At 40.7% G+C, this 18,448-nt stretch overlaps 1 protein-coding gene across 2 annotated transcripts in view; it reads left to right on the forward strand.

Moving 5' to 3' along the window:
• The first annotated feature begins 2,407 nt into the window (after positions 1–2,407).
• Positions 2,408–18,448, forward strand: part of atg7 (ATG7 autophagy related 7 homolog (S. cerevisiae)) — a 307,435-nt gene continuing 291,394 nt past the window's right edge. Inside the window, exons 1-4 of one of the 2 annotated variants that reach the window (XM_060909788.1) lie at positions 2,408–3,071; positions 3,511–3,711; positions 5,958–6,012; positions 17,076–17,193. In XM_060909788.1, coding sequence (XP_060765771.1) covers positions 3,546–3,711; positions 5,958–6,012; positions 17,076–17,193 — 339 coding nt within the window. In that variant the 5' untranslated portion in view covers positions 2,408–3,071; positions 3,511–3,545. Of the gene's footprint in view, positions 3,072–3,137; positions 3,256–3,510; positions 3,712–5,957; positions 6,013–17,075; positions 17,194–18,448 lie in introns of those variants that run through there. The other variant, XM_060909789.1, reaches the window with a different exon arrangement.

Consider the following 18,448-nt stretch of genomic DNA (forward strand, 5'->3'; position numbering starts at 1 on the left):
TGGTGATGAACACTGGTCAGAAGGGCCCCCTGGAAATTTTTGCTTGGGGCCACAACAGACTCTAGAATTGCCTCTGGAACCCGGACCTTCTTGCTGTGAGGCGACAGCACTAACCACTACACCACTGTGCCGCCGCTTTGCGACAATATTTATTGTTAAAAGCGCTATACAAATAAACTTGACACGACACCTGGGGTGGGTTTCCCAAAAGCCTCTTAACATAAAGAGCATCTTAACTAAGAGAGTGTTCATTATGATGCTTGCTCTACCACTTCACGATGATCTTTGTGCTGTGATGCTTTTGGGAAACTCAGGCTTGATCAATTTCATAGTGTAACTACTGTTAGAGCTAAATGTGTTGGATGGGAACTATGCAGATCTTCAGGAATGTTGTAAGGGTTGTTTTACAATCAGGGTACGGAAGCTAAAAATCACATTTAACACTTATCTTCAATATCAAAAAGCTTGACTAAATAAACTTGGTTGTTTATTGTAGCCCTGTGATAGCTCTATTTACCATGCAAAAAAAATTTGGTGATAACGTTATTTTTAGTGAATGTATGGCAATATATGTCATATTTAGCAAAATTACTCGTGTCATTTAGAAAAAGTGCTTTTTTGACCACAGGTAGCTCCAAAAGGGATGCACTTAAATCATTCTCATCTCATCATCTCTAGCTGCTTTATCCTGTTCTACAGGGTCGCAGGCAAGCTGGAGCCTATCCCAGCTGACTACGGGCGAAAGGCAGGGTACACCCTGGACAAGTCGCCAGGTCATCACAGGGCTGACACACAGACACAGACAACCATTCACACTCACATCTACGGTCAATTTAGAGTCACCAGTTAACCTAACCTGCATGTCTTTGGACTGTGGGGGAAACCGGAGCACCCGGAGGAAACCCACGCGGACACGGGGAGAACATGCAAACTCCACACAGAAAGGCCCTCGCCGGCCACGGGGCTCGAACCCGGACCTTCTTGCTGTAAGGCGACAGCGCTAACCACTTCACCACCGTGCCGCCCCTTAAATCATTCTTTATACCATAAAACAAATATTTGGTTCCATATCATTGGAAACATAGTTAAGTTTTAATGTTGAATGGCAGTAAGTTTTCAGACTATTTTGATCAAATTAGTATGTACTTGTGTAAAAAAAAAATGTCCTCTCCGAGACAGCTAATTTTTCAATATAAAATAACATATCTAAAATGATTATTTTCATCCTAAAATGTGGTCAAGATATTGGGACATAAATATTAGAGACAACTAACACAAAGCTTACAGCCTTATATTTAAAAGCACTATGGAAGTAGTGGATTCTGAATTGTCAAAAAAAAAAAAGTCCTCTCCGAGAATCATTCCATTTGTTTCTCCCATCTTATAGCAGGGGCAGCACGGTGGTGTAGTGGTTAGTGCTGTCCCCTCACAGCAAGAAGGTCCGGGTTCGAGCCCCGGGCCGGCGAGGGCCTTTCTGTGTGGAGTTTGCATGTTCTCCGCGTGGGTTTCCTCCGGGTGCTCCGGTTTCCCCCACAGTCCAAAGACATGCAGGTTAGGTTAACTGGTGACTCTAAATTGACCGTAGGTGTGAATGTGAGTGTGAATGGTTGTCTGTGTCTATGTGTCAGCCCTGTGATGACCTGGTGACTTGTCCAGGGTGTACCCCGCCTTTCGCCCGTAGTCAGCTGGGATAGGCTCCAGCTTGCCTGCGACCCTGTAGAACAGGATAAAGCGGCTACAGATAATGAGATGAGATGAGAAAAAAAGTCCTCTCCGAGAATCATTCCATTTGTTTCTCCCATCTTATAGCAGGGGCGGCACGGTGGTGTAGTGGTTAGTGCTGTCGCCTCACAGCAAGAAGATCCGGGTTCGAGCCCCGTGGCCGGCGAGGGCCTTTCTGTGCGGAGTTTGCATGTTCTCCCCGTGTCCGCGTGGGTTTCCTCCGGGTGCTCCGGTTTCCCCCACAGTCCAAAGACATGCAGGTTAGGTTAACTGGTGACTCTAAATTGACCGTAGGTGTGAATGTGAGTGTGAATGGTTGTCTGTGTCTAAGTGTCAGCCCAGACTTGTCCAGGGTGTACCCCGCCTTTCGCCTGTAGTCAGCTGGGATAGGCTCCAGCTTGCCTGCAACCCTGTAGAACAGGATAAAGTGGCTAGAGATAATGAGATCTTATAGCAGATTACACAAAACTACCATACACACATGTCAAAAATGACCTGAAATCTGTTATTTAACTTGTCCTTCACTTAAAAACTGGTACAAGAACCAGTTTGGACCCCTGTGACACAAAGTTTGTACCCTGATTGTAAAACAACCCGTAATGCATTCTTTCTGCATGAAATCAGGGTGTAGAGAGCTAAGGTGGACCAGTAAAGCTTTTCCTTTTTTCCCTCCTTGTAAAACCGGTACCCAACTCTTCTCCAGTGTTGTTTCTGCTGCTGTAATTTAATCGGAGAGCATTTATTCAGCCTAAAATACTGATTAAAGGCATCGAAATGAACAGAAACGGCGCGTACAGGTTTCTCTCAGTGTTCTCCTGTCTCATCGTGTGCGCGTTCTTGTTTTGGTTTGTCGTCTTTTACTCCATCGTGAACGCGCCGTGAAGAATGTATTTAGCATAGGCTTTAAACGTCTTGAGTGCTAACTTAGGGAGCTAACCGGTTTTCTTGAAGTCATTTTGAAAGGTTGGGCTAAATTTAGTGGTGTTTAAGCGGATTTTTTTTTATTATTTATTATTATCATTGTAAAATTTGTGCTAAACATACTTTAAAAACCATAACACTAGCTGCTTCGGCACTGTGGTAATTTTAAGTCATTATTCAGTAGCTAGCTAACAACCAAGCTCGATAAATTGCACCATCTTGTCTGTATGTTTGTGTAAATTAAACAAGCGACTAGACTCGCATGTTATTACATACTGACTGTTAAAAACTAGTTCTAACAGTCAATAAACATCTCCGGCATAATGTATGTAGCCACTGTGAGCTAATCCTCCTTCCCCACCACCATACTGAGGCTGCGCGAGTGCACGTGACGTGTCATGTGATTAAAACAAGGAAGTCCATTTCTGGTAAGTTTGTTCTGTTTTTATTTTATGCATCCAGTTTGCTCTTTTATAACTTTAGTTTATTTACAGTGTTAAAAAGTTCATTTGTTTCTTGCTGCATTTGTGCTTAATAAGTTAATTGTTAGCAAACTTCCATGCTGATATCAGCTTCAGTAGTGAGGGTGTGTGTGTGCTGCTGAGCTGAAAGGTAAAGCTGAACCTCGATTCATTTACATTGAGGGGGAAAAAAAGCCAGAGAGTCTGGAACAAGCTCATTTCCTATCATTATTTAAAAAAAAAACTGCACAAAATATACTTGAACTGAAAACCCCAAGGGCTTAATAAAATAAATGGGGCACAAACACTTCCCTCAAGGAACAGCATTAGAAATGGCAAGTGAATCTTTAAAAGATGGACATTTCATGCAAATCCTCATTCATTTCTTCCTCTGGTTCTTCAACAGTGTTTTTACCAAACAGAGCTCTGCTTAATGCTCAAATGGCAGCTGAATCTGTGGAAAAGGGCGCAGCTCCTCCCAAGTTGCAGTTTGCCCCTTTCTCTAGTGCCCTAGAGGCAGGATTCTGGCATCAGCTCACCCAGAAGAAACTCAATGACTACCGGCTGGATGAAAGTCCAAGAAGCATCAAGGGTTATTATTATAATGGTAAGGGCACTTGTTTTGCATACTTATGATTTATGGTTGGGTTGCACAATGGGGAGTATTGACACTTCACCACTCTGGGGTCCTCGGTTCAATCCTGAAATCATGTTACTGTCAGTGTTTAGTTTATGTGCGTGTTCTCTTCGTGACTGTATGGGTTCTCTGTTTATGGTTGTCCAAAAACATGCCGTTGGTGGACTGGCTATGCTAAATTGCCCCCTAAGTGTGAATGTGTGTGTATGGTGCCCTGCAATGAACGCTTTGTATTCCTGCGTCCTGTTTGGTGTACCTAGAATGGGCACTGTGACCCTGATCAGGATAAAGCCAGTGTTCTGAAAATTGTCTTAAGGAATCCTACCAAGATTCCAGGACATGTGCACTTCACTTTTGCATACCCATCAACTCAAGCTTCTTCATATATTTTAATAATGGAGGCATTTTCTGATCATAAGTCTCTGAAATTACTCTACTTCTAGATGCCTTGTCTGGTAAGGTCACAAAAAGTAGACAAAATAGCATAAAATTATTTTATCATATGACCTGTACGGGTCCAGGTTCGAGCCCCGTGGTAAAGAACAATAAAAAACAAAATAAATAAGCCCTCGGGCCCTGACTCTCGGGGGGGCCCCAAGCAGTTGCCTGCCTTGCCTGTTCACAAGCTGTGCGTCTGCCGGGTTCAAGCCCTGTGGCCGGCAAGGGCCTTTCTGTGCGGAGTTTGCATGTTCTCCCCGTGTCCGCGTGGGTTTCCTCCGGGTGCTCCGGTTTCCCCCACAGTCCAAAGACATGCAGGTTAGGTTAACTGGTGACTCTAAATTGACCGTAGGTGTGAATGTGAGTGTGAATGGTTGTCTGCGTCTATGTGTCAGCCCTGTGATGACCTGGCGACTTGTCCAGGGTGTACCCCGCCTTTCGCCCGTAGTCAGCTGGGATAGGCTCCAGCTTGCCTGCGACCCTGTAGAACAGGATAAAGCGGCTAGAGATGATGAGATGAGATGAGACCTGTACGGACCCGCGCACACGCGCTCTTAATAAAACCGTTGGGAAAAAGTCATGTGACTGGGCAGATATGGATTTTTGAATCTGGTCCAGAAAAAGCCGTATGCAGCCCCGGACCCGTTTCCCTCGCTTCCGCCGTTTTCATTTTGCTCTGAATTGTTACTTTGAAAAATGAGCGACACAAGTGAGCACAGTGAAAGTGAACTTTATTATCCAGATGATTTATCAGACACAGACTTAATTGAACAAGCTGAAATTGTTGAAGCAAATTTGAAAAAAAAAGTACTTTCGAGTGAAGAAATTCATTTGTTTATACAAGGGCAACAAGAAAACACCGTAAAAAATGACGTACGACATGAACATTTTCAAAAGATTTTTTGCCGAAGTTAAGGAGGAAAGAGACATAAGTCATCTCCTCTAAGGAGCTAGACAGCTTGCTATGTAGTTTCTATATACAAGCGAAGAAAAAAGGAAATTTAGACTACGAACCTGACACTTTGTCTTCCTTTTTGCAAAATATTCAACACTACCTTGACAACAACAACAGTAAGACAGACATCCTGAAAGACGATGACTTTTTAAAAAGTCCAGGGAAGTTTTCCACTGTGTATGTTAGTTAAAAAAGGTCAAATGATAAAATGCTTATTGACTGAGTTAGGTCGGGCTGGACGGGAAAATATTTGGCTCTTGGTCATTTGTCGGCATGACCTCGAGGCAAATATTTTCCCGTCCAGCCCAACCTAAGTCAGTCAGTAAGTACATAGTGTTTGTTGGTATTATTTTATGAAGCTCTTCCTACCTATAGGGTAAAAAGTTTGATAAGATAGGAAAAAATTGTTAGGACACCATTCATGAATGAATGAAAAAATTATTCTAAGCAGCCTCCTGTCATCTGGCGTCATTGTGCACACCATTGCTGCCATGATGTTGTAGCAACAAATCATATAGTGATTTGGTCTAATAAGCTCTTGTTTAGTGTAGTTATTGTGGATAAGCCTCACTTTTGCCTGGAGAAACTCTGCTTTGGAAATTGAATTTTGCGATGGAATTGTTTCAATGATAACTGAAACGCAGATAGAAACACAGATAATTGATCAGGCGATGTGCAACCTGCATTCCTTTATGCATGTTATGCTCCAAAACAAATGATTTTGTCATTTTGTAGTAATGGGTAATTCAGTGTAATTTGTATAGCGCTGCTTTATATGTAAATAAGCTGTCATGACTAAGTAATGTGTTTTCTGTGGAATAAGGTGACCCATCTGGCCTGCCGACTCGTCTGACCTTGGAGTTCAGTGCGTTTGATGTGTAAGTTCTTACTGTTTTCTCCATTTCCTTGCCCCCGCATGTGATTTGCACATAAAAGTATATCTACACAGGTTACCAGTACACTGTCAGAAACAGGGTTACAGTAGGAGTCCATTTCTGTCCCCCAAGGGACAATCAACACTACCTCCCAGGGTTTATTATTGGACCTCAAGGTATCTATGAGTACCTTTTTAGGGCCAAAAAGGTACATGTATGTTCCCAAGCAGTATATAAAGTGTGCAAATAAGTACCTTAGCGGGTACTGCTCCAGTGACCAGCCAGTATACCCCTAAAAGTACAATAATGTACTTTTGTTTTCTTAGCGTGTATGCTCTATAATAAGGAGATAAAGGCTTGAACTTCAGTACCAAGTTCTTGTATACTCAGAATGTGCAGCAGAGGAAACTGTTCCAATTTACAGTATAAATGATCATGGAAGTAACTGGTGGACCTCCACAAGTCTATCACTGAGTCCGGAATCACTCGCTACTAACTATATAGTGGACTATATAGTGAGTTTGCCGTTTTGTAGTGCTGTCCAAATGTATAGTGAGAATTATTACACCCTACAGTGGTGCTTGAAAGTTTGTGAACCCTTTAGAATTTTCTATATTTCTGCATAAATATGACCTAAAACATCATCAGATTTTCACACAAGTCCTAAAAGTAGATAAAGGGAACCCAGTTAAACAAATGAGACAAAAATATTATACTTGCTCATTTATTTATTGAGGAAAATGATCCAGTATTACATATCTGTGAGTGGCAAAAGTATGTGAACCTTTGCTTTCAGTATCTGGTGTGACCCCCTTTTGCAGCAATAACTGCAACTAAACGTTTCCGGTAACTATTAATCAGTCCTGCACACCGGCTTGGAGGAATTTTAGCCCATTCCTCCGTACAGAACAGCTTCAATTCTGGGATGTTGGTGGGTTTCCTCACATGAACTGCTCGCTTCAGGCCCTTCCACAGCATTTGGATTAAATTAAGGTCAGGACTTTGACTTGGCCATTCCAAAATATTAACTTTATTCTTCTTTAACCATTCTTTGGTAGAACGACATGTGTGCTTAGGGTCGTTGTCTTGCTGCATGACCCACCTTCTCTTGAGATTCAGTTCATGGACAGATGTCCTGACATTTTCCTTTAGAATTGGCTGGTATAATTCAGAATTCATTGTTCCATCAATGATGGCAAGCCGTCCTGGCCCAGATGCAGCAAATATGATACTACCACCACCATGTTTCACAGATGGGATAAGGTTCTTATGCTGAAATGCAGTGTTTTCCTTTCTCCAAACATAATGCTTCTCATTTCAACCAAAAGTTCTATTTTGGTCTCATCCATCCACAAAACATTTTTCCAATAGCCTTCTGGCTTGTCCACGTGAGCTTTAGCAAACTGCAGATGAGCAGCAATGTTCTTTTTGGAGAACAGTGGCTTTCTCCTTGCAACCCTGCCATGCACACCATTGTTGTTCAGTGTTCTCCTGATGGTGGACTCATTAACATTAGCCAATGTGAGAGAGGCCTTCAGTTGCTTAGAAGTTACCCTGGGGTCCTTTGTGACCTTGCCGACTATTACACGCCTTGCTCTTGGAGTGATCTTTGTTGGTCGACCACTCCTGGGGAGGGTAACAATAGTCTTGAATTTGCTCCATTTGTACACAATCTGTCTGACTGTGGATTGGTGGAGTCCAAACTCTTTAGAGATGGTTTTGTAACCTTTTCCAGCCTGATGAGCATCAACAACGCTTTTTCTGAGGTCCTCAGAAATCGCCTTTGTTCGTGCCATGATACACTTCACAAACGTGTGTTGTGAAGATCGGACTTTGATAGATCCCTGTTCTTTAAATAAAACAGGGTGCCCACTCACACCTGATTGTCATCCCATTGATTGAAAACACCTGACTCTAATTTCACCTTCAAATGAACTGCTAATCCTAGAGGTTCACATACTTTTGCCACTCACAGATATGTAATACTGGATCATTTTCCTCAATAAATAAATGAGCAAGTATAATATTTTTGTCTCACTTGTTTAACCGGGTTCTCTTTATCTACTTTTAGGACTTGTGTGAAAATCTGATGATGTTTTAGGTCATATTTATGCAGAAATATAGAAAATTGTAAAGGGTTCACAAACTTTCAAGCACCACTGTATATAGTGGACTCATAGTATCCCACAATGTGCCGTGAAAATTGGTGTACAACCGATGGTCACTAACCAAGCAATATATACCATCATACATTGCGGTCACGCTGAAAGAAAAATGGCAGACGACAGAGAAGAGCACCCGATGCAGCAACGAGAGAATATATAACTAGAAAGTAATATAATATATTCAAGTTCAGTTAAAAATAGTAAGAGAATAGTAAATAAAATGGAATAAGACAAATAAAATACAAGAATAAAAGTTACAGTGCAGAGCGAGGAATTAATCAAAAGCCTCAAATTTGATTTAATAAAAGGCAGCGGCAAAGAAGAAAGTATCCAACCTTGCTTTAAAAGCACTGAAAGATGCAGCGGACACAAAGTGCTTTGTACTGATTAATGTGGGAAATGCGCTCAGTATAATATGGATTTATCACAAAGATACATGCATGTATTTATTATTTTGAAAACCCACCAGCTGACTGATCTGGCACGTTTTAGTTGTGTGACACTAATGACATAAATAACGGCGCGGTGGAGTAGTGTCCAAAAGTGTTTTTTCATTTTCCCAATGAGCTCACTATATAGGCCTCTATATAGAATTCCCTAGATAGTGAGTAGTGAATGAGTGAGTGATTTCAGACACGGCTTATGTGTACAGCACCAGAATTTCTCAGATTTTAAATGCACAGTGGGCAGGGCTAATCTTGAGTAAAGCTTGTTTAAAGTCCTCCCTCGCTAATCAGATAGCTGATGACTTCTCATAGCTTTGATTAATTAATAATTATTCGCCCAACGTGAAGTGAATATTGGTGAATAATAACTGAGACAAAGTCGAGGTTATTATTCACCGATATTTACTGAGCCTGAGGCGGATAATTGTTTTCGTATAAATACACAGGTGATTATTTAAAAAAAAAAAAAACATTAAAAAAAAAAAATTTATTTCAATCTTCAAAAGCGACATACAAATGTAATGCGCTCAGACTTGTCACTTATCTACGCTGACTCACATAAAATACTTTGTTTTGAAATCGATAAAATATATCACAATTCCACCTTCCCTTTGAATAGTTTTAGACCAAACTTTGTAGCATCTTTAGTGCTTTTAAGAACAGCATTTTTTTTTTCTTCATCACTTGTAATTCTTCCTCACTTACGCTGACAATGCGACCGGTCGGCATTTTGCCAAGTCGCTCGAGGTGATTATCGAGAAATAGTCTGAATTTCTCGACCAGTCAGCACGCGATTTCCTATAATCACTTCTGTATTTATACTAAAATAATATATTTACACTTCTGTTGTCTTTTTGAGCCTCAGAAACATGGCACGTGAAGGCAAAACAGTGTTGGTTATTTAGAAAAATATGAAAACGTAGACAAAGAAGTTGAATCCCGATCCATAATAACGTGCTCGGCTATCTTGCAGGATGTGAGTCTCGGACAGAGAGGTGTCTAATACGCTTGGTTATTAGAATATTATAGCCACACCCAGACACTTCTGATTGATGGGTTCAGCTGGTTTTTATCCCCTGCTGGCCGAAAGGCCCGAAGGGGGATTATGTCATGGCGATTACTGCCCGTCCCGGGAAGGGTGCTCACCTTCTGAAATCAACTCCTCTCACAATTTTTGGAGGACTTCCATGAAACTTGGCAGGATTCTGTTATTTGTCGGTAATATGCATATTGCAATTTCGTTCAATTCAGTTGCATTTTACCAGAGTTACAGCCCTTGATTAACAAAATTATACTTTGACAATTTCATGAGTGTGCTTTCCTTCTGAAATCAACTCCACTCTCAGTTTTTGGAGGAATTTCACAAAACTTGGCAAAAGGCCTTGTTGTATGTCAGTAATACACATATTGTAATTTTGTTCAATTCGGTCGCATTTTACCAGAGCTATAATACATAGGGCCAAATTACTCAATTCTGATTGGTTAATCAAGGAGGGCTTTTCCCTTAACACAGGGCCGTATTTCTGAAATGCTATTGGCTAGTTCGTTGCTTAGTTACGGTTACAAAAATTAGCGAATTTTGTCAACAAAATGGCCGACTCTGCTGACTTAGCAATGGCGTATTTCGCTGTATTTGACGAAATGATAAACCAATTGAAAGCTGCAAGCGAAAATGAAAATACCCAAAAAAGTACAAATTTTTGTCTTTCCGTGTTTAAGAAATGGGCCGCAGAAAGACAAATAAACGAGACTCTAGTGGCATATGAATGCTGTGAGTTAGACAAGGTGCTATCACAGTTTTATGCAGAAGTGAGGAAAGAAAATGGGGAAAACTACGAACCAGACTCCTCTTAAAGAATAGCATTGGATTGGCATCTGAGACGAGAAATATCCGGGCTCAATCCTGAAAGATGTTACCTTTCAAGAATCACAAAAAGTCCTCGAGGGAAAAGCAAGAGATTTGCGAAAACAAGGAATGCTTTAGAAACTGATTCAAATGTGCAAGATAGTCTTGCGCCCTGATTGGTTCAGAAAACGTGAATGACAAATGTTGTGAACTTGAATGGCTTCCAAAGTATGAATTTGACCCTGTATATTATAAACAAGTAATCATATGGTTCCTCGTAAAATTAAGGATCAATTTCACTCATGATTTCAAAGTTTTGAAATTGCCCTCGTTGCTTCGCGACTCTGGCAATTTTCAAAACTTTGAAATCACTCGTGAAATTAATCCTTAATTTTACTCAGCTCCATAGGATTACCTATACTTACAGCCCTTGATTAACAACCTTGTACTTTTCACAATTTCATGAAGGTGTGCTTGCCTTCTGACATCAACTCCTCTCTCAATTTTTGGACGAATTTCTTGAAGCTTGACAAAAGGCCTTGTTATATGATGGTAATACGCATATTGCGATTTAACTTCATTTGTGAAAATTTTACCAGAGTTTTGACCCTTGATTAAATAACTTGTACTTTGACAGTTTCATGAGGGTGTACATTCTTCTGAAATCAACTCCTCTCGCAATTTGTGGAGGAATTTCACCAAACTTGGCAGAAGGCTTTGTTATATGACAGTTATACCCATATTGAAATTTCGTTTAATTTGGGCAAATTTTACCAGAGTTATGACCTTGATTATTAACAAACTTGTACTTTGGCAATTTCATCAAGGTGTGCTTACTTTCTGAAATCAACTTCCCTCACAATTTTTATCCCCCGTTGGCCGAAAGGCCCGAAGGAGGCGATGTCGTGGCGATGTCCGTCCGTCTTTCCCGGGAAAGGAACCCCTCTCACAATTTTTGGAGGAATTTCACAAAACTTGACAGGATTCTTTGTTATATGTCGGTAATATGCATATTGCAATTTCGTTCAATTCAGTCACATTTTACAACTTAAGCTCCAACCTGCTGCTGACCTTCTACCGCTCATCCATCGAGAGCATGCTGACGTACTGTATTACAGTATGGTATGGCAGCTGCACTGCTGTAGACAGGGAGAGGCTCCAGAGGGTAGTTAAGGCAGCACAGAAGATCATTGGCTGCCCTCTCCCCTCCCTCATGGACATTTACACCTCCCGCTGCCTTAGTAGAGCTAAGAATATTATCAAGGACAGCTCCCACCCTGGCTTTGATCTGTTCAACCTGTTGCCCTCAAGGAGGCGCTACAGGTACATCAGGACAAAGATAAATCGATTAAAAAAACAGCTTCTTTCCAAAAGCCATAACCACCCTGAACTCGGATATGCTCTGACTTTAGAGTCTATTTATTTTACTAATTTATAATGTGCAGTACTTTTATAAGGTGACTCTCTATGCAATACTTTTATAATGTGCAATACCACACTCCATAATGTGAAACGCAACACATTCACCTCAGGACCGTGCACCTTACACACAACACATACACCTCAGGACCGTGCACCTTACACACAACGCATACACCAAGTCTGTGCACCTTACCTTACCTTGCAATACTTCATAATGTGTAATATTTTATCTTATGTGACTCTCTCATGCAATAATTTATAATGTGACTGTCTCTGTGCAATACTTTTATATGTGCAATACCTCACTCCATAATGTGTAACACAACACATACACCTCAGACTGTGCACCTCACCCCCCTTTTTTCCCCCTTCCTCTCTCTCTCTCTCTCCACGCTGTTTTGCACTGTTATTGGAGATGCTTTAAATCTCATTGTACATGTGTATAGTGACAATCAGTGCGTTTACATGCACATCCAAATCGAGCTACTGTCAGTGATCGAGCTAAGGATCCCAGCAGGGGTGCCAGAGAAATCCAATCCTACATGCACACAAGGAAATCGAGCTATTGTGTGAGGTACATTGTGCACCCGAGCCACAGGTGGCGCTACACGCCCCATCGTGTTGGTACACTTCCGGTTGTCATCATGAAGAAGAGCTATTCAAGAGTATAAACAAAGTTATCAGTTCCGTGTTCACAAGAAGAACGACGACGAGGACAGCTATATATATATATATTCAACTCCTTAAGTTGAACGAGCATGAACTCTATCTCCTCACTGCTCCAGAAGTGCACGTTTCTACTACTGTTGTCATGCCGACCGAGGCTGTTGTGTTTCCCGCTTGTGGTCTCGTCACTTCCGGAAGGGGCAGTGCTGAAGTAAGTAGCTCGATAGGGTTTGCATGCACTAAGTAGCTCGGCTACAATCGCATAATCTAGGTTGCGTAGCTCGATTACGAGAAATCCAGTTCGGTTCGATTTCAGCTGAGCTAAGGTGTTTCCATGGCATTCAGAACTTCGATTTCAGTCGAGCTACGGCAGAAATTCGATTTTCTCTATGTGCATGTAAACGCACTAAGTAAAGGTATTCTATTCTATTTTACCAGAGTTATGGCATAGTTACCAGCGGGGGATATTGTGCTCTCAGAGCATTCTTGTTTGAGCAATGACTTACAGTAGGTAGTGATATTTTGTTTTCTTTTTTGGTCATTTAAACATAAATATTAGATAGAACCCTCAAGTAAAAAACACACACACACACACACACACACACACACACACACACACACATTACATTCCTTGGGTGTGTAACTGTCAACTAATCAGCTGTAGACTTGGACTGGATTCTGCCTCAATTGCAGAAGCATCAACTGAAAAAAATAAATGACTTCTGGGAATCTCAAGATGCTATGAACCATGCATATGGTTCATTTTGACCATGACCCTAACTCTTTGCATGGGCAGTATGGGTCAAACATTTTTGCAATAGCAACTGTTTTTCTGAAATGGAATAAGCAACACTTTTTTTTTTTTTTTTTTTTCTCCAGTGTAAAAGTACTTCAGCAGCATTTGTCTTTCCTTAGTGAGAGTTGAGTGCCTCCTGTTGAGGCACTGCTGTTCTCTCAGTATTTGTTATGAATTTTGAAGGGAAATAGTTTTAGCTGGATTGGCTCCTTTTGACCCCCGTATTATAATATTGTCAGCTTAGGCTTTTCACAACAATGGACTTACCACCTCGCAAATTATCACTGGCAGTGAAGCAAACCCTCATTAGGCTGAAGAATAAAAATGAACCCCTCAGAGGGATATCAAAAATATTACATGTGGTTAAATCAACTATCTGGCACATTTTTAAAACGAAGAAACACACCGGTGAGCTAAGGAACACCAAAAGGCCTGGAAAATTACAGAAAACAACTGTAGTGGAAGAGAAAAGAATTCTTTCCCTGTTGCAGAGCAACTCCTTCACAGCAGCTGGCCAGATCATGAACACCCTCCAGGAGGTTGGTGTATCCGTGTCAAAGTCAACAGCAAAGATAAGCCTCCACCAGAGTAAATACAGAGGGTTTACCACAAGATGTAAACCACTGGTAAGTGTAAAAAGCCTTTACACTTTTGGAACAACATTCAACGGATAGATGAGACAAAGATCAACTTGTACACAAATGTTGAAAAGAGAAGAATATGGAGAATGGAATGAACTGCTCATAACCCAAAGCATATCATGTCATCTTATGGCATCGGCATGCATGACTGCCAATGGAACTGGTTCCCTTGTATTTACTGATGATATAACTGTTGACAAAAGTAGCAGAATGGTTTGCTAAAGGCTTTATCGTCTGCTCAGATTCAGCCAAATGCTTCAAACCATCGGATAGTGCTTCACAGTGCAGATGGACAAGGCCCTGAAGCATACTTCGAAATCAACCGAAGACTTTTTTAAGACAAAGAAGTATAATATTCTGCAATGGTCAAGTCAATAATATGACCCGAATCCATTAGCATGCATTTCACAAGCAAAACTGAAGGCAAAACCCCTTTAGAACAAACAGAAACTGAGGACAGCTGCAGTAAAGACCTGGCAGAACATTACCAGGGAAGTAACCAGGCATCTACTGATACCTGTGGGTTCCTGACTTCAGGCAGTCATTGACTACAAAGGATTTACAACTCTGGATTAAAAAGTGACTTTTTTTTTTTTTAATGCAACCCCGATTCCAAAAAAGTTGGGGTACTGTGTAAAACCTAAATAAAAACAGAATGCAGAAAGGATTTGCAAATCCTTTTCAACCTATATTCAACTGAATACAAAGACAAGATATTTAATGTTCAAACTTTTTTTTTTTTTTGGTAAATATACATTCTTTCTGAATTTGATGCCTGCAACACATTCCAAAAAAAGTTAGGTCAGGGGCATGTTTACCACTGTGTTACATCACCTTTTCGTTTAACAATAATCAGTAAGCATTTGGAATCTGAGGGCACTAATTGGTGAAATTTTGAACGTGGAAATGTTGATGGATGACTTTAGTTTCAAAAGAATTGTAGGTCTGTGTTGTCGTATTTTGCATTTCATAATGCACAGCACATTTTCAATGAGGGACAGGCAGGCCAGTTTAGCGCCTGTACTCTTTTAATATGAAATCACGCTGTTGTAATGCATGCAGAGTGTGCGTTCTTAAACTGTTGGACTATTTGCCCACTCAGTTTTTTACAAAGTAGTGAAGCGCGTCCCAGCCTTGCTTGTAGACGACTGAGACTTTCCAATTACCAGTTAACTTATTTACCTGTAGAATGTTCCAAACAGGTTTCTTTTTTTTTTTAAAGCATTCCACAACTTTCCCAGTAACCCCAGGCATCAAATTCAGAATTGGTATATATTTAAAAAAAAAAGTTTCTGAATTTGAACATTACATGTCTTTTGTATTAAATTGAATATAGGTCAAAAAGGATTTTCAGATCTTTGCATTTTGTTTTTACAGCATTCACCTGATTTGGATGTAAATACTCTAGAATTTTAGCAAAAGTCTACACTTAAAATGACCTTTTATCAAGATAGAAACCTATAATACTAAGGTTATGTATTTCTTCCTTGCACATAAAATCACTTAGATATCACATAAAACACAATTGTCAGACTTGTTGCACAGTAAATAGTTATGGAAGTTCCTTCTCGTGTGTGTTTCTTATCCAACTTAAAGAATTTCAGCAGTTTTTTATTTATTTAGCACTCATAAAAACGATGGTGCTAGGAGGGAACGAAGCCCGAAGGGCTTGTACAAGAGCTCCACCCCTATCAATAATCAGCATCAATCAATATGATGATGGCTAACAAAGGAACTTTGAAAAGTAAGGAAACAATGTACAAAATGGTCATTGCAAAATGAAAAATATAGAAACAAGATACAAAACAATGTAAGTGGATAATAAGGAGACAAGGTACATAATTAAAAAACATCAAGGAGGGATAATAGTCATGGAAAAAGGACACACAAAAAGACACACACACACACACACACACACACACACACAAATAAAAGTGAAGTAGTAAGGCAATGGAGAGGGCAGAGAGTAGATGCGATGACTGAAGGATTCATGAAAAGGTAAAATGTATTTTAAGCTGCTTTTTGAAGAGTGAGAGGGAAGATATGGATCTTAACGGAGAGGTAGTTCATTGCATAGCTTCGGGCCTCTATAAGATATGTTGAATTGATGGTGTGATGTATTAGAAAAGAATGAGTATAGATTATTATTGTTACTAAAAAGCAGAAAGGAAGAAAGCACAACTTTATTCATCACAAACTTGTGAAATTTCCTCTCTGCATTTAACCCATCTGAAGCAGTGAACACACACATGCGAGCAGTGAGCACACACACATACCCAGAGCAGTGGGCAGCCATGCTAACAGCACCCGGGGAGCAGTTGGGAGTTCGGTGCCTCGCTCAAGGGCACCTCAGCCCAAGGCCGTCCCGTATTAACCTAACCGCATGTCTTTGAACTGTGGGGGAAACCGGAGCACCCGGAGGAAACCCACGCAGACACTGGGAGAACATGTAAGCTCCACACAGAAAGGCCCTCGCCGGCCGCTAGGTTCGAACCCAGAACCTTCTTGCTGTGAAGCGACCGTGCTAACCACTACACCACCGTGCCGCCCATGTCTTGTGCGATATGAATGGACATCTGATGTGTAGGTAAAGAAATTTTGGAAAGTGTCAGGGAGATCTTGGTTTTTGTAAATAAACTTGTGAATGAGTAAACATATTTGGTACATATTCAGTTTTTGAATTGGCAATAAAGAATATTTTTCAAAAAGTGGTGCAGATGGAGCATATCTGTTAGAATATGAAATGAACCTTAGGAACTTCTTCTAAATAATACATAATTTGTTAAGATGAGTAGGGTAAGGGGCTGCCCAAACAATATTGCAGTAATTCAAATAAGGAAACAAGAAACAGTAGTACAGAGTTAAGAAACATATTACATAAGCTGTTATGTAATAAATACTGCAAACCTGGGCCTGTGTCGGTATCTTTAAAAAAAAAAAAAGCAAACAAAAGTCTCTTATTACTAGTGAGTGATTGAAATGCTAAAGGTAGATTGATAGAAACTATAACAATATAGATACTGTATGTCTAAACAACATCCTGTGTTGGCTTGATTACCTGAAATGAGTTTTTTTGATATGCAGTGATGGACCCACTCCAGCTTACTGCTGTACTGCTAAGGGAACGCTCTACAACACCAACACGCTGGAAGCTTTTAAATCCACTGACAAGAAGGCACTTCTCGAGCAAGCAGCTAATGAGGTGGGGCCATTATTACCTCTGCTAACTCTGTTAGAGGAGGTGATGTTTTCACGTTTGTTTGTTTGTTTGTTTTTCAACATAAGTCAAAATGTAATGAACAGATTTTGATGAAATTGTAAGGAAAGGTGGACCAAGGAACAATTGTTGAGATTTTGTCGCAAATCCAGATATGTATGTGGATCCAGGAATTTATTTATTTATTTATTTATTTTTATTTTGTCCATTCCCAAAGTAACTCGAACAGGAGTGAACAGATTGTGATGAAATTTGGAGGAAAGGTGGGCCAAAGGCCAGGGAACAAATGATTTAGATTCTGATGCAAATCCGAATATGTGGCTTGGCGGAGATGTGTTCTTCTAGTTTAATTTGCATTGTTTGAAGTGTCAGTTTAACTAAAGAAAAAAAGATTTACTTCTTCAATTTGCACCAATGTGAAAATAACTAACGAGTCCTGCCCAAATTAGCAAAAAGCATACCTTTACCATCACACAGTTTTTGTTTTTTGGCTCATCCATCCATCCATTATCCAGAACTGCTTATCCTGTGCAGGGTCGTGGGCAAGCTGGAGCCTATCCCAGCTGACTATGGGCGAGAGGCGGGGTACACACTGGACGAGTCACCAGGGTCATCGCAGGGCTGACAAACAACCATTCACACTCACATTCACACCTACGGTCAATTTAGAGCCACCAATTAACCTAACCTGCATGTCTTTGGGGGAAACCGGAGCACCCGGACGAAACCCATGCAGACATGGGGAGAACACACAAACTCCACACAGAAAGGCCTCTGTCAGCCACTGGGCTCGAACCCAGAACCTTCTTGCTCTGAGGCGACAGTGCTAACCACTACGCTGTCCTTTTTTGGCTCAGTAGTATTCAATTAAATTTTTAGTAAATTTTATTTGTCTAGTATTTTTAGCTCATCCGGCTACAGGCCAGGCTGGATGAGCTTATGCGATCACGCATCGTCCATTCACAATTTGCAAAAATCATTACTCCTCCTACAGGATTGATCAGATTTTGATCAAACTCGCATACGATGTTCCTCAGGTAGGTGTGCATACAAGTTGTCACCTGTCGTATTTTATGGGTGTCTTGGCTGGTATGAGCTACAGCCTCATTGAGGCTATTTTTGACAATAGAAATTGTCACAAACCTGGTTTACAGAAGTATGGCTGTACATCTAGATCCCTAATGAGCAAGCCAGAGCAGAGAATGACAAAACCTGCCTGAGACGACGTTTAGATAAACAG

The sequence above is a fragment of the Neoarius graeffei genome, chromosome 26, assembly GCF_027579695.1.
Source record: "Neoarius graeffei isolate fNeoGra1 chromosome 26, fNeoGra1.pri, whole genome shotgun sequence".
In the NCBI taxonomy this organism is placed as follows: Eukaryota; Metazoa; Chordata; class Actinopteri; order Siluriformes; family Ariidae; genus Neoarius; species Neoarius graeffei.